Genomic DNA, 14,186 nt, shown 5'->3' with positions numbered 1-14,186 from the left:
AAAAGTACAATAATTACCAATACCAGTGCACCAACATTTAAAGAGCATGATTTTTGACCACTTATATTTTCTTAAGCTATAAATTCCATATTAAAAATTTCAATTTTGCTAACAAGTCACCTTTACTTTAAATGACACCTTAATTGATGACGCTTCTTTTTACGGTTTTTTGCTTATTAGTCTCAGTACACAAATAAAAAGGTTTTTTAAAAGTATGCGAATAGTCCAACTATAGACTTCTAACAAGTTCTGTTTTCCAGAGTCTGGTAGAATCATTAATTCAATCAGTGCACATCCACGGACACTGAAGGGTGACAACAACTGAAGCTGGCTGAAGAAGTCTGTCTGTCTGAGTAAGCCACGCCATCTTGGGCCAGTACTATCACTCAGGGAAAGAAAATCTGAAGTGCACGCCCTCACCACTGTGGGTTAAGCAAAGGCAGTTCTAGACAGATAACCAAGGTGAAATGGATCCTCAGACTCTTCTTTCGCTGATTCTCTAACTTACCAATCAGTTCACTCAGCACTTCATTAAATAAGCCTGAGCAGATCTTATATTACCCAGCTTACAATTGTCTATTTCTGTATTATTCAATAAAGAAATAAAATGCAGGTCACAGCCCACTTAGATCTGCAAGGGCAGATCTGAGGCCCTGAGCTGACAGGCCAGGGGCAGAAAAACAGTACCCTCTCTAGTCAAAGGAGGAGCCACTTTTCATTTCCATTTGTTTCTCACATTCATGGGGTTTGTATTTGCGGCTTTGACACTAACTTTAAGTAAACATTTGCTTCCAAGGCATGGAAAAACCTACCTTCTTTGTTAGCCCAGTTCCCCAAGTACTTAGGAAGCCCTAAAATGACATCTAACAGTTTCCAGAATTAGAAACCTCATATGCCCCTGCCAGAGACCACTGTTTTGACCTTGAATTAATGACAACAGATCAGCCCTCTTCCTGACAGACATCTCCAGAGCAGTCTTTATCCAAGCAAATGAAGCTGTGTTAGTTGGCATTAGTTCTTTTCCTGACACCTGCCAGTCTCTAGTCAGAGACCCCATCTCCTTACTGAATCCGCAGGCCCGGTGCTCCCAGTCTCTCTCTCCTCCGCTTCATCATTTTCCTGGCTACTCAAGTTTTGCCCTCTCACACTGGAATCTTGGCATGAAGTTCTCTTGCACAAGGAGTATGCAGACTGTCAGCCAAAGGAAACACAAAGGCTTCCCAAACTTATGGGGAAAATTAAAGTACTTTTCTCCAAAAACATGATATTCAGAAACCCCCCCAAAAGACCAGGAGCCAGGAGGCAGCGGAGAGGCAGCAGCGAGGAGTTCCAGATGCCAAATGAATCAGCTGTGCTCTGATCTGCCTGACATCGTTCACACTCAGCCTGCAACAAATCAGAGCCGCAGAGAAAACCTTGTTCCGTTGTCAATGACAAGCACCAAATTCCCTCCCCCACAAACCAGTTGCAACCTCCAACCCTAAGGCCTGGAAGCAGCAAAATCTCTGGCAGAAATTGTACATACCAACTTGAAAACTCACACTGCGTCAGAAATACTATTAACCCAGGAGGCGTGGGCCAGGCTACAACAGTTGTCACAGCAGTAGACAGGGGATTGAAAAAAAGCATATTAAGGATCCCAATTGGTAAATTAAATGAGCTAAAAATATGTGGGCATTTCTGCAACATTACTCATTCTCAAACTCAAGCCTGGTGGAGGCTGATGGGGCTTTAAGGTCAGCGCTCAAAGCACAGTCATTATTCAAATTGTGAATATGACCAATTTAAGTAAACCTCTGTACTTCTTCAAAGATCAACACCATTTTTTATTCAATTCCTATTACTCTCTAATCACTTGAATAACCTTTTGTTAAGAAAAGCCATAAGAAAAGTTAAGAAAATAGGGCCGAGCCCGTGGCGCACTAGGGAGAGTGCGGCGCTAGGAGCGCGGCGACTCTTCCGCCGCGGGTTCGGATCCTATATAGGAATGGCCCGCGCACTCACTGGTTGAGTGCCGGTCACGAAAAAGACAAAAAAAAAAAAAAAAGAAAAGTTAAGAAAATAATACCAGATAGTAGTTTAATTTTATCCAATAACCATTCATGAAATCATTTATACAGCAGATTTTGCACAAGACTTTAAGGTAAGCTGCAGAAGAACTCAACTGACTGGTAATCTACTTAGTTTCTGTATGCTTTGGTTTCCCCATGTGTAAAATGAAGATAATTAAAGTACCTAATACATAGGTTGTGGTGAGGATTAATATAAGTAAAACAGAAAAGTGCTCAGCACAGAGAAAGCCAAAGCCTCCAGGTGCTATCTCACAGTCTAAAGGAGGAAATAAGTCTAAACAAATAGAAAATCATCTGAGAAAAACAGCCTGAATTGAAGAAAGTCAAGTGATCTAGTAAAGTGTGGAGCTAAACAGTGGCAGCTAAAGGAGCCGAAGAGTAAGCAAGTCTTGCCCCTGCTTCAGAGTGCCGCCAACTCTGATGGGCTCCACTCATTCATCTAGACGACAAAGTATGTCAAATGGTTTTTCTAGGGAAACACTCAAAGGATTAATTCATACTTCAACCAGTGCTTTTTCAACTGCAGGTCACAGCTCCTTAGGAAGTCATGAAATCAATTTAGGAAGTCAGGATCAACCTTTTTAAAAAAGAATAGAATAGAATAAAAAAGAAAATATCAGAGTGCTTCACACATAGTAAGGTAAAGCACTGTTCTGTGAAATGTGTGTGTTTATAACATCTATTACTGAAATTCATATAAATACACAAGCACAAACACGTGTGTCACAATGTAAAATCTATTTGTTATTAAGGTTCAAAATTTTTAAAAGTTTGTAAAGCCACTGTTGTTTTAATTACCCAAGCAAACTCACCCTTAACAAGTAGCCACAGGCACTCACTTTTTCTGTCCACGTATCAGCCCAATTACTCAGCCCTCACAGCTCCAATGTCAGAATCCCCTGTTCTCTACAAGTCCTAAAGATAACTGCAACGGTCTCTCAGAAATCTAGCACCTCTCAACAAGTACTGAGTCTGACTATGGAAAACATCGTGATGATATCAGGGTCAGTCACAAAAGCCCCAGCACTTGCAGTATGGCTGGGCCCTAAGTTTCCACTCAATATTCTCCGGTTCTCTAATACCGAAGACCAGGCTACTGAATAATAATAATAACATGATAGCAACCAACATTAAGTGCTTATTATTTACTAGGTTGTACTCTAAGCACTTTATAGGTACAGGTTGAGTATCCCTTATCCGAACTGCTTGGGATCATAAGTGTTTTGAATTTAGGATTTTTTTGGATTTTGTAATTTTTGCAGATATTTACCATATTTGCAGATATTTAAAGATAAAAGACACAGAAAGGTTAAGATCATACCACTGGTCAGTGGGAAAGTAGCCTTTCCTCAATTCGTTTGCTCCTGGTTACCCTACATAAGAATTATACTAGCCAGAGTATTCCTGTCTTCAGCCAAGTTGGTAAACTGAAGCGGTCTATCTCTAGAATAAATATTATAAACCACTGTGTTATACCTTTCAACAGGAGATTCTGACAACAGTACCAAATGGATTTCTCTCTAGCATATTCTGCAATAATAAATCAGGGGAGGAGGGAGAAAATCGAACTCCCTAAATAAAGCTAAATTTGAATTTTAGAGACAAGAGTCATATCTTATATCCTTTGTCTGACCAAAAAAGATACTACTTTTACCAGAGGGTTTAACACATCCCCACACAGAGTACTTTCTTTAAACTTACTGGCATTATTCCTTATTGCCAATATTCCTGTGGCTTTGCCAGCACTCAAACGGCCTAACATCTCCCTGAGACTAGTGACAGGGCTCAACAATTTGCAGTACGGCAAAAGAAACATCCACCCCATCTTATTCATTCATACAACTATTTATTAACTATATCACTACCCTTAGAGGCAGAGAAGAAAGGCCTCTGCCATGGGCTTCTCACTTTAGAGATCCTGCAAAATAACACAAATACAAAAAATAAATTAACTAAATGGACTGCCTCTGTCATGAGATTTGTTATTCCTCAATAGCAAAGTGGAACCCTAAAAATCCATTCTTGGGCTGGCTGGTTAGTTCAACTGTTCAGAGCATGGTGCTGGTAACACTGGTGCGGTCCAGGGTTCGATCCCTATAGCAGCCAGCCACACACACACACACAAAATCTATTCTTGTGATATATATTGTCCAGACCCCAGGAAAACACCTGTCCATATCTTTCTTCCTATGCCCTTTTTTTTTTTTTTTTAAAGGGCAACTATGTCAGAATTGTCAGAATGCTGCTATGGGTTTTGAAACTACAAACTTCAGAGGGAACTCTGCCTGAGAATATGGAATATTTGAGCAGCACAGGGTCTTAGACGTAGGCAAAAAGACAAATTAATCCATCAGATCTTTTCTCTCAGATAACATGAACATGATAGATTTCTTGCCTAAGAAAAATACTGTCTCCTAGTAGAGTCAAACGTCCACTTATTTGATTTCTTTCTGTTCCAATTCATGGTTCTAAGGGTACTCATAATTTACCTTAGTATTCATAATAATAGCACACGGAAGTACAGGAACATTTGGCAGAATTAAGGAATTCATATTACTAGTAAATGTTTGTAATTTACCTTAGTATTCATAACAGCAGCACGTGGAAGTACAGGAACATTTTTCAGAATTAAGGAATTCATATTACTAGTAAATGTTTTTATGTGCGGGTTTAGATATAACCTAAGAGAGTACTTCAAAAAGTTCATGGAAAAATACAATTAAAAGATAATATGAATCTGTCCATGAACTTTTTGAAATACCCTCATATGTAAGGCAAGAGACCAATTTTTTAACTGATAGTTCAACAGTTAATGACAGAATTACAATTTAATTTTACAAAACTGTATATTAGTATTTAGAAACTACAAAAATTTTTAGTTCAGCTTATTTAAATAATTTTGATACCTAAAAGAAAAATAACTTCTTAAAAACATGAGATTTTTCAATTTTTTACACTTCATATTTTTGATGGAAATATGTTCAAACTTGGGTACTCTAAATACAACTACATCTTATTTTAAATCCTATAGATCACTGAAAATGAGTTCAAGTTGTGATCATGACAGAGACAGAAAAATAAGAAAGTAGAGTTAAGAAGAGAAAAAGAGAAAATCTACAAATAAGTTGGTCTGCTTAAATTTGAAAAAAAAACAATAAAAGTGAACAGACTTTACTTGCACACAAAAAGCACACATGCAATTATCAGCACTGAAGAAAGGATTGAATAACAGAAAATAAACCATAGCATTCAAAAAAGACAAGTAAATGCCAATAAAGAATGCTGGTGTGATTGTTCTTGAAAGAATAATATTATCCATCCAATATTCAGCCAAATAAATATTATCTATCCAATATCCAGCCAAATACAAAGATTTTTCCCCCTGTGGTTTGACAGAACCATAGAAAACAATGGAAAATTTATAGGTTTGATGCAAATGATTTTGAAATTTGATGCTAAAATGGCTGAACATATGAGATAGATAAAAAAATGATTAAATAAATGGTCACTGGCTAGGATAAAGACTTAAATAAAATTATTAATTTAAATGGTAATAAAAGTGAGAGAAAAAATCATAGCTAACATAGTTTTAAAGTAAATATTACTGGGTTCTATTACAACAGGGACAAAAAGTCATGCTTAACAAACTTTATCATACATATTGAGTTCCTGAAGAAGAAAACGAGGAAGTAAAAATGAATGATAATTACATTAGCTTTACACAATGCAAAAAGTATAGGTTTTGACTTAAGAGACAATTAAAGAAAAAAACTTTCTCATACCGGCCAGCCACTACAACAACAACAACAAAAAACTTTCAATATTAGGAATTGACCTAAATGACCTAAAGACTGGCAAATTTCCACCTGTAACTATGACATTATTGAAACAGAACTAGCCGTTCTCCTGCAAACCCCAATAACACTAAACAAAATATATGAGACAACAGTTTTTAGGCACTGGGAAACAAGTAATGCAAGAAGGCAAACCAAAAAGAAGGGAAACTCAAAAGCCAAGCTGCCCCCTCAACTGCTCCAGAAAACTGCATGGGAACAATTTTCTTACAGTGGCACAGACAGCTAGAGTTCAAGTAGAGCACAGCAGTTTTCCACTAAGCTGAGGAGTCACAGGTTAGATATCAGGGCAGCTAATCAAACAGACACTGCCCATTCATCAACAAAGACCATATGTGAGGCCATAAAGGAGGTCAAGAAATTTCAAAAGACTGAAATCCTACAATTTATGTTGCTTAACCACAACACAATTAAATTAGAAACAAATTACAATAAAATATCCACAAAATCTTCCCAGTATTTGGAAATGAAACTATACATTTCTAAATAATCTATTGGTCAAAGAGGAAATGACAAAGGAAACTAGAAAATATTTTGGATTAAACTATAATAAAGACACATATCAAACTTTACAGAATGCAGGTAAAGGAGTAATTAGATAGAAATTTACAGCTTTAAATGTTTATACAAGTATTAAAAAGGGAATATCTAAAATCACTAATCTATGCCTCCACATTAAAAACTAAAAAAAAGAAAAGCAAATTAAATTCAAAATGCAAGAATAAAGAAAAATAAAAGCAGAAATCAGTGACAAAAATAGAAAAAGGCAGGGCCAGCCCATGGCTCACTCGAGAGAGTGTGGTGCTGATAACACCAAGGCCACGAGTTCAGATCCTATATAGGGATGGCCAGGTAGCTCACTTGGGAGAGCGTCGTGCTGACAACACCAAGCCAAGGGTTAAGATCCCCTTACCGGTCATCTTTACAAAAAAAAAAAATAGAAAAAGGTAACAAAACTAAAAATTGGTTCTCTGAAAATATTAATAAAATTAATAAAACCCTAGTAAGAAAAGTCAAGAAAAAAAAAAAATTACCAACAGACCTGTAGACAGTAAAAAAAATAATTTGAGAATAGCATGAACAACTTATGCCAAAAAATTCTACAATTTACATAAAATAGACAAAAACTCAAAAAATAAATTAGCAAAACTGAAAATACAGACAATATGAATTATACTAAGTGACATAAGCTAGACATAAAAGAACAAGTCTTGTAATGATCCCACTCATACAAAGTACCTAGAACAGGCAAATGCATAGAGACAAAGTAGAAGAGAGATTGCCAGGTGGGGAAGAGGAGAATGATGAGTTACTGCTTAATGGGGACAGAGATTCTACCTGGGGTGATGAAAAAACTTTATAAACAGATAGTGATGATGGTTACTCAACACTGTGATTGTACTTAATGCCATTACATGGCACACTTAAAAATGGTTAAACGGCAAATTTTGTTCTATACATCTTACCTTAATTTTTAAAACTTGTAAAAAAATTAATTCAAAAAGAGTTAAGACCCAAACATAAAAGCTAAAATTACAAACTTGTAGAAGAAAACAGAGAAAATCTTGATTTCAGGATGGGCAAAGGTTTCTTGGACAGAACACAAGTGAGTACTAACCATAAAAACCCACAAATTTCTTTGAAAGACATCATTCAAAAAGGAAAAGGCAAGCCACAGACTGGGGGAAAATAGTCACCACATAAATATGAATGATAAAAAAATCTGTATCTGGAATATATAAACAACTCTTACAACTCAAGAAAAAAAAACCCTCATTTATTCAAAATGGGCAAAAAATATGAACACACATTTCACAAAAGAAGATAGACAAATGGCCAGTAAGGACATGAAAAACATACTCAACATCACTATTTCCCTGGGAAATGCAAGTTAAAACTAGAATGAGATACCAAATATCCACCCACTGAAATAGCTCGAAACATTTAGATCTGACCATAACAAGTGCTGGTACGGATGTGGGCCAACTACAACTCTCAACATCACTGATGAGGGTGTAAAATGGTATAACCATTTTGAAAAATTATATGGCAGTTTCCTACAAATTTAAACATATACTTACCATGTACTATTTGACCAGGGGGCGGGGGATACAGGGTGTCTGAAATCTAAGTTTGGCTCTTTCGCTTTTCAAAAGATTAAAAAAATGTTATTTAAAAAAGTTCCGCATACCAGATACTGCAAAAGTGACATTGCAATAAAAATATAGGGAAATTAAAAGGCAAGAAAATGGAAAAGGTGTTTTCATGTTACATCTGGATGAGCACCATAATTTTACCTTTTTTGTTTTCTTAATTGTCTGCTAAATAGTTTTGGAAGTCTTCCACCAAAATGCCCAATTGATTCACCTGACAGAGTCACATCAGATACGTACATCTCATGTGGGCTGCCCAGGCATTTCAATTCTTGGCACGCAAAGGTGAATCTCAAATGGCAAACTGAAGTTGGCTCCCAGGTATAAATCTGAAGTTTGCTGAATTTCTACTTTTCTAATTTTAATTTTCTTCTACATGAATGGGGTTTTGTTTTATGTTTGTTTATGACTAAGTTACTCCCACTGGTGGCAACAATGACTGGGATATTAATTTTATGGTCTGACCAGTCCCAGGTATATACCCAAGAGAAATGGAAACATATGCCCATAGAAAGACTTGTACATGACTACCACAACAGCTTTATTCACAAAATACAAAAACTAGAAATAACCCAAGTATTCATTAAACAGCAATATTATTCACACAAGGAAATATGTGTGTATATATGTGTGTGTGTGTATATTAATTGTGGTGGTAGTCATATGGGTATATATATTTCTCAAAATCCGTCAAACAAAACTTTTTGAGGACCCCAAAGAGCTTGTTTCTATGGGTTATAAATATCAATAATTACTGTACTAGAAATGGAAACTAAAACAGTAAGAAATGCTTATTTGTTGACTCATTTGAAGATAGCAATGATAAATGCATTGCATGTTAATAACATCTTAGTATTACGATAAAATTAATTCTGACCTTGAGGACTCCCTAAGCCCTATCCTCAAGTGAAGCCTAAGTTTGTCCAGAATATGAAGAATAATGAGGGCAAAACTTGAAATGTAACTTTTGTTTGCCTTAGTTTATAATACCTGAGTCTGAAATATTACGAACTGGTTAAAATCTTAGCAAAGTTTGCTCAATTTTGATGGGCCAGTCTCCTTGGTTTACTGTTTATGGCCTTCACTTAAATAGTAAAGGTTATTCTTTTATTTTCTATGTAATATGCCTAGATAGCAAATATTTTGTGTCTTACTAGAAAAAATTTTTGTGCTTTATGCTGACTTATTATATCCTGAAGTATTGAAAAAAACAAAGTTTCCTCATGAAAAAGCTACAGCTATTTAAAATTGTGTTAACATCTGTTTATTTTTACATGTTTGATTGTTTCTTTGGTTAAATAAGTAACCAGGTATTATTTCCCAAGCACCAACAACACTATCTTAAGTGTTTTCACTAACAGCTCTTTTAAGTTTTACCTTCCTAAATCAGATACTAAATATAGAAAAGAATAAAATAAAATTTTCAGTATATTTTTAATACCTAAAACCACCTCTGAGAATCTCAGAGCATCCCTAGAAAAATCATAAAGATGTGTTCTTTCACTTTTTCAGAGAGGTACTAGAAATAATTCGTTTTATTTGATATTTTACTATTGCTGAATTTCATGGGAAAAGCTGTCTAATCAGAAGAGATGCTCAGCCTCCCTTAGGTTAAATTTGTACAGCTAAGTATTAATATAAATATTCCAGAAACTGTATGATTTATGAAAAGTTCCTAGAGATTTGTTAATGCCCTCATTATCAACAATATTTGTCTATGTTTTGCCAGATTTTAGGAAACAAGTTTAGTGTTTCCATTCTTAATTTCTGTTATTACCTAAAGTGCTTACCTGCTAACAACCTTACTTTTAAAATCTGAATTCTAGGATCTTCAGGGTCAGTGGAGTTTTATAAAAATACAAATGTCTAGGACTTACTCCAGACTGACTAAATATCTTTATTTGAGATACTTAGATTCTTGGTATGTGTGTCATGCCACAAGATTATTATGTTATATATACATCAAGATATTTTCCTCTATAAAAATGTTCATCCATGTTTTATAAAATCAGATGAAACGTTCACTGTCTTCTTTGAAAATAATTCTTAGAGACATTTTGCTAAAATTTTTTTGACTGGTTTTTTTATTCTTATTTTGCGTGTCACAGAAACAACTTAATTCCCTTGTTAGTTGCATTATTTTTATTATATGAACTTTTGTCAGAACTTTCACATTTAAAAATTATCAGTAATAAACTAACCACAGCTATATGAAGTCTCTGTCATCTACAGAGAGATTCTGTTTTATGCTGAAGTCTGTCTGAAGGCTCTGCAGTCAACTAGAAGAAGCCAGAGTCTGGTGTCTTCAACAAAGGATTGTCTCAGAGCTCCATGGAAAAGGACTGCAGGTATTATTGACACATTAAAGAATAGATTCTTTGGTACAGGGTTCCACTGGCATCGCTTAGACAACTGGACAACTTCCAGACCACTCCAGTGGATTGAGACAGAATTTCCAGAAGTCTTTTTAGTAGAGAAGCAGACTACTAACCTAAGATCCAGTGAAAAGAGAATGAATTACATAGGACTGAAAGAACTGATGAGTTATGATTATAGTTATTTGTTTGAAATATTGTCTTAATGTCTATTTTCTAGACACATAACAGAGCCTATTCTTTTCCTTCTTAAGCCATTTAAAACCCATAACAATTTAGAAGACTCTGCTTTTGTAAAATGAAACATTCCTAAATCATAGCTGATTCTCACTGACCCTCTCCAACCCAGAATTGAGAAAGTCTTTCTGACTTTCCTTACTTTGGAAGGCAACACAGTTATCTGAACATCTGTTCTCCTTTTTACCAGAATGTAAATGTAAAAAAAAAAAAAAAAAAAAGGTTATGCAACCAAGGGCTTGACTGAAATGTCACATTTGAGAATAATGCACATTTAATCAGGTATAACAAGCCACTTTTAGGGAACTATGGTTGACTTTATGGAGCCAATATTTACAACCCCCCCCCCCCCCCCGAAAAACCAACCTGGTTCCCAGCTTCACAGGGTACAGTCTTACAGATAGCAAGGAAGATCACTTCCTGGCAGGCCCAAGACCCTTAGGATATTTTGGGAACTTCAAGAAGAGAGGAATTCACCCAAATTTATAGATACTGCAGGTGAAATCTGATGGAAAATTTCTTAGGCTTGGCTTCCTAGCCTCAAAATACAAATAATAGAACCCTTTACTGGTTACAGCATGGCCTTACAACACAAAGATCAAGGGTTCAGAACCCCCTTAATGGCAAGGTGCCAAGAAAGGGGGGGGGGGATTCTTTAAAAGTCCATTCTGATATTCTTTATAAAAATTTACAGCAAAGCAAATTTAAGAAGGCCTTATGGTGAATTAATATTCTTGCTACACTATGTAAATACTCAGGCCAAACCTAACAAGACCACCCTTGTTTTGTGAGCAAAATGTTTGAGATTATTTTAGATCAAAAGGTGAAAGACAGTAAGGAAATCTGGAAAAAGCAAAAAAAAAAAAAAAAGAGAGAGAGAGAGAGATTACTAGGTATTTCCAATGGAAAACTATGCATTGTTTAGCAAATACTCTTCTGGGTTTTTTGACTATAGTCTTTCATAGCCTTTGAGGTATTTTACAGCTCTGCAAGTTATAAATAACTGATAGCAATGCAAATTAATTCTTGTCTACAGACACAAATAAATTCTATACAATGGAGGTTCAACTGACTTCAATTTTCCCCATGGAAAACTCGTTTTGTAACCACTTATAAATTTATTTCAACATTCCTTTACTGCATATAAATTTGTGCTTCTTTCACTTTTCCTTTGAACTAGCTGTTATACCTGCCTGGTTCCCTTACTAATAATGAGTTAAATATTTAATTTTTTTTTTTTAATCAATAGCTTTAAACATATTTTTAAGTTTGTCATTATGCAACCATATTTCTCAAAGTAAGATGATAGACATATTTTATTTTATAGTTTGTTAGCTCTATTTAAAACTCTTAAACATTCATATCTCTATTTGCATTCTCATCCCAGACCATACAAATTTTAGGAACATGCCCAAATGACTGCTTATGTGTTAAACTCTATACTAGGCCATGGGGACAGAACAGAGTATTGTGCCACCCAACATGGTCCTGAACTCATGGAGCTTAACATCTGCTATTGACTGAATTGTGTCTCCCCAAAATTTGTATGTTGAAGTCTTAACCCCCAATTTGACTAAATTTGGATATACGATCTTTAGGCATTAAGGTTAATTGAGGTCATAAGGGTGGGAGCCTAATCTTACAGGACTGGTGGCATTATAAGGAGAGAGATCTATTTCCCCACCCCCAGGCAAAAATACCAAGGAAAAGCCATGTGAGCAAGAAGTCGGTCATCTACAAGCCAGAAAGAGAGCCCTTACCAGAAATTTACCATGCTGGCACCCTAATCTTGAACTTCTAATCTCCAGAATTGTGAGAAAATAAATCTTTTTTGTTTAAAGCCACCCAGCCTGTGGTATTCTGTTATGGCAGTCCAAGCAGACTAATACACCATGCAATGGGAGAAAACAGAAAAATAATTCTTTATTTACAACTGACATAAGAGTTATGAAGAAAAAGTTCAGGTTTTAATGAAAAAATGTTCTGGGAAACCCAACTTAGTGTAAGGACAGCAAGGTATGGATAGGGTAAAAAAAAGCCTTTCATAAGGAAATAAGATGTAAACTGACACTTGAAAGATAAGTAGGAATTAAGTATAGATGGGGAAAGAACATTCCAGGCACTGGGAACATATTGTGCAAAATATGGAGACAAAGATAAGAGCCAGATTGTGCAGATAGTCAGATGTGATAAGAGTAATAAAAAGTATTATCAAGAGTACTAAGAGTAGGGCCGAGCCCGTGGCTCGGTAGAGTGCTGCGCTGGGAGCGCGGTGACGCTCCCGCCGCGGTTCGGATCCTATATAGGAATGACTGGTGCACTCACTGGCTGAGTGCCGGTCACGAAAAAAGACAAAAAAAAAAAAAAAAAAAAAGAGTACTAAGAGTAATAAAAAAAAAAATCACTGAAGGAGTTTAAAGAAACATCTAATAACAAATCTGCATTTTTTTTTTTTTTTTTAAAGATGATCAGTAAAGGGATCTTAACCCCTGACTTGGTGTTGTCGGCACCACGCTCTCCCAAGTAAGCCACGAGCCTGCCCCTCAAATCTGCATTTTAAAAAGCTTTTTCTAGCTATTATAAGATGTATGGTTAAGTTGGGGGTAAGCAATGGTAGACAAAGACAGACCAGGGAGGAGGTTATAGCAGTAGCAGAGACAAGCGATTACAATGGCTCGAACTATATGAACATAACATGGTCCAGAGCAGAAAGGAACGAAAAGCAGTGGCAGTGGTCCATAGTGGAAAGTGGTGGTAGTAGAAAGAAGGAGAGAAAATTAAGAGATCAATGACTTCAGTTTCATAAATGCTAAAGTTTGGCTGTCTCTGAGATATCCAAGTAGATTACAGTGAATTGGCAGTTGTAGACCTAGAGACATAAATTTAGGGATAATGAGCATAACAATAGCTACTCTCAAAATAACAGTGACAAAAATGGACTCACAAGGATTTTCAGGTCCTGTGTCCACATGCTTACAGCTCACTGATGACCATGTCTATCTTTTAACAACAAAATGGCTCCTGTAGGGAAATTAGTGATGACTGTTGCTCATCCCTTCCAACCTCTGCCAACCCCTGCCTTCCCACCAGAAAGGGAGAGAACTTATTTGAGATCATTTCCTATATAAGACCAATTTTTAAAAGACAGGCTCTTAAATGCAACACAAAGCTATCACTCTGGCCTTCACAGTCCTTAAATGTACCAAAATTTCCTGATTTTCAAAGCTCCGTAGAAAAACAAAAGCCCTATATCACAAACCACTGATAGCTCATAAATGATTTACTCTGTGTATCCAGCAGGTGGTATCTCTTTTTAGCACATTCTCCACAGACTTTGATCCAGGCATCAAGTTGCATCAGAGTGGGAAAGTACATGACACTGTGTTAATTTCACAGGGGCATAATTTGACACATCATGCTCTTGAGCCCCAGGAACTCCTCCCTGCCCACTAACTATCATTTTAGACACTAGACATTTAGTTTCATCCAATATGT

The 14,186-nt window shown here is 36.0% G+C and overlaps 1 protein-coding gene across 7 annotated transcripts in view; it reads right to left on the bottom strand.

Annotated features, from left to right (window-relative positions):
• The window catches only part of MAST2 (microtubule associated serine/threonine kinase 2), a 218,887-nt gene that overhangs the window by 101,312 nt on the left and 103,389 nt on the right, over positions 1–14,186 (bottom strand). For 2 of the 7 annotated variants that reach the window (XM_063105594.1, XM_063105596.1), the window contains exon 1: positions 1,066–1,395. The exons of 4 other annotated variants lie outside the window; for them this stretch is intronic. In XM_063105594.1, the coding sequence (XP_062961664.1) occupies positions 1,066–1,115 (50 nt within the window). In that variant the 5' untranslated portion in view covers positions 1,116–1,395. Of the gene's footprint in view, positions 1–1,052; positions 1,396–14,186 lie in introns of those variants that run through there. One more of the 7 variants, XM_063105595.1, reaches the window with a different exon arrangement.

The sequence above is a fragment of the Cynocephalus volans genome, chromosome 8 (assembly GCF_027409185.1).
Source record: "Cynocephalus volans isolate mCynVol1 chromosome 8, mCynVol1.pri, whole genome shotgun sequence".
NCBI classification, from domain to species: Eukaryota; Metazoa; Chordata; class Mammalia; order Dermoptera; family Cynocephalidae; genus Cynocephalus; species Cynocephalus volans.
Note: the sequence above shows the minus strand (reverse complement) of the source record. Positions and strands in the feature narration are given on the sequence as shown.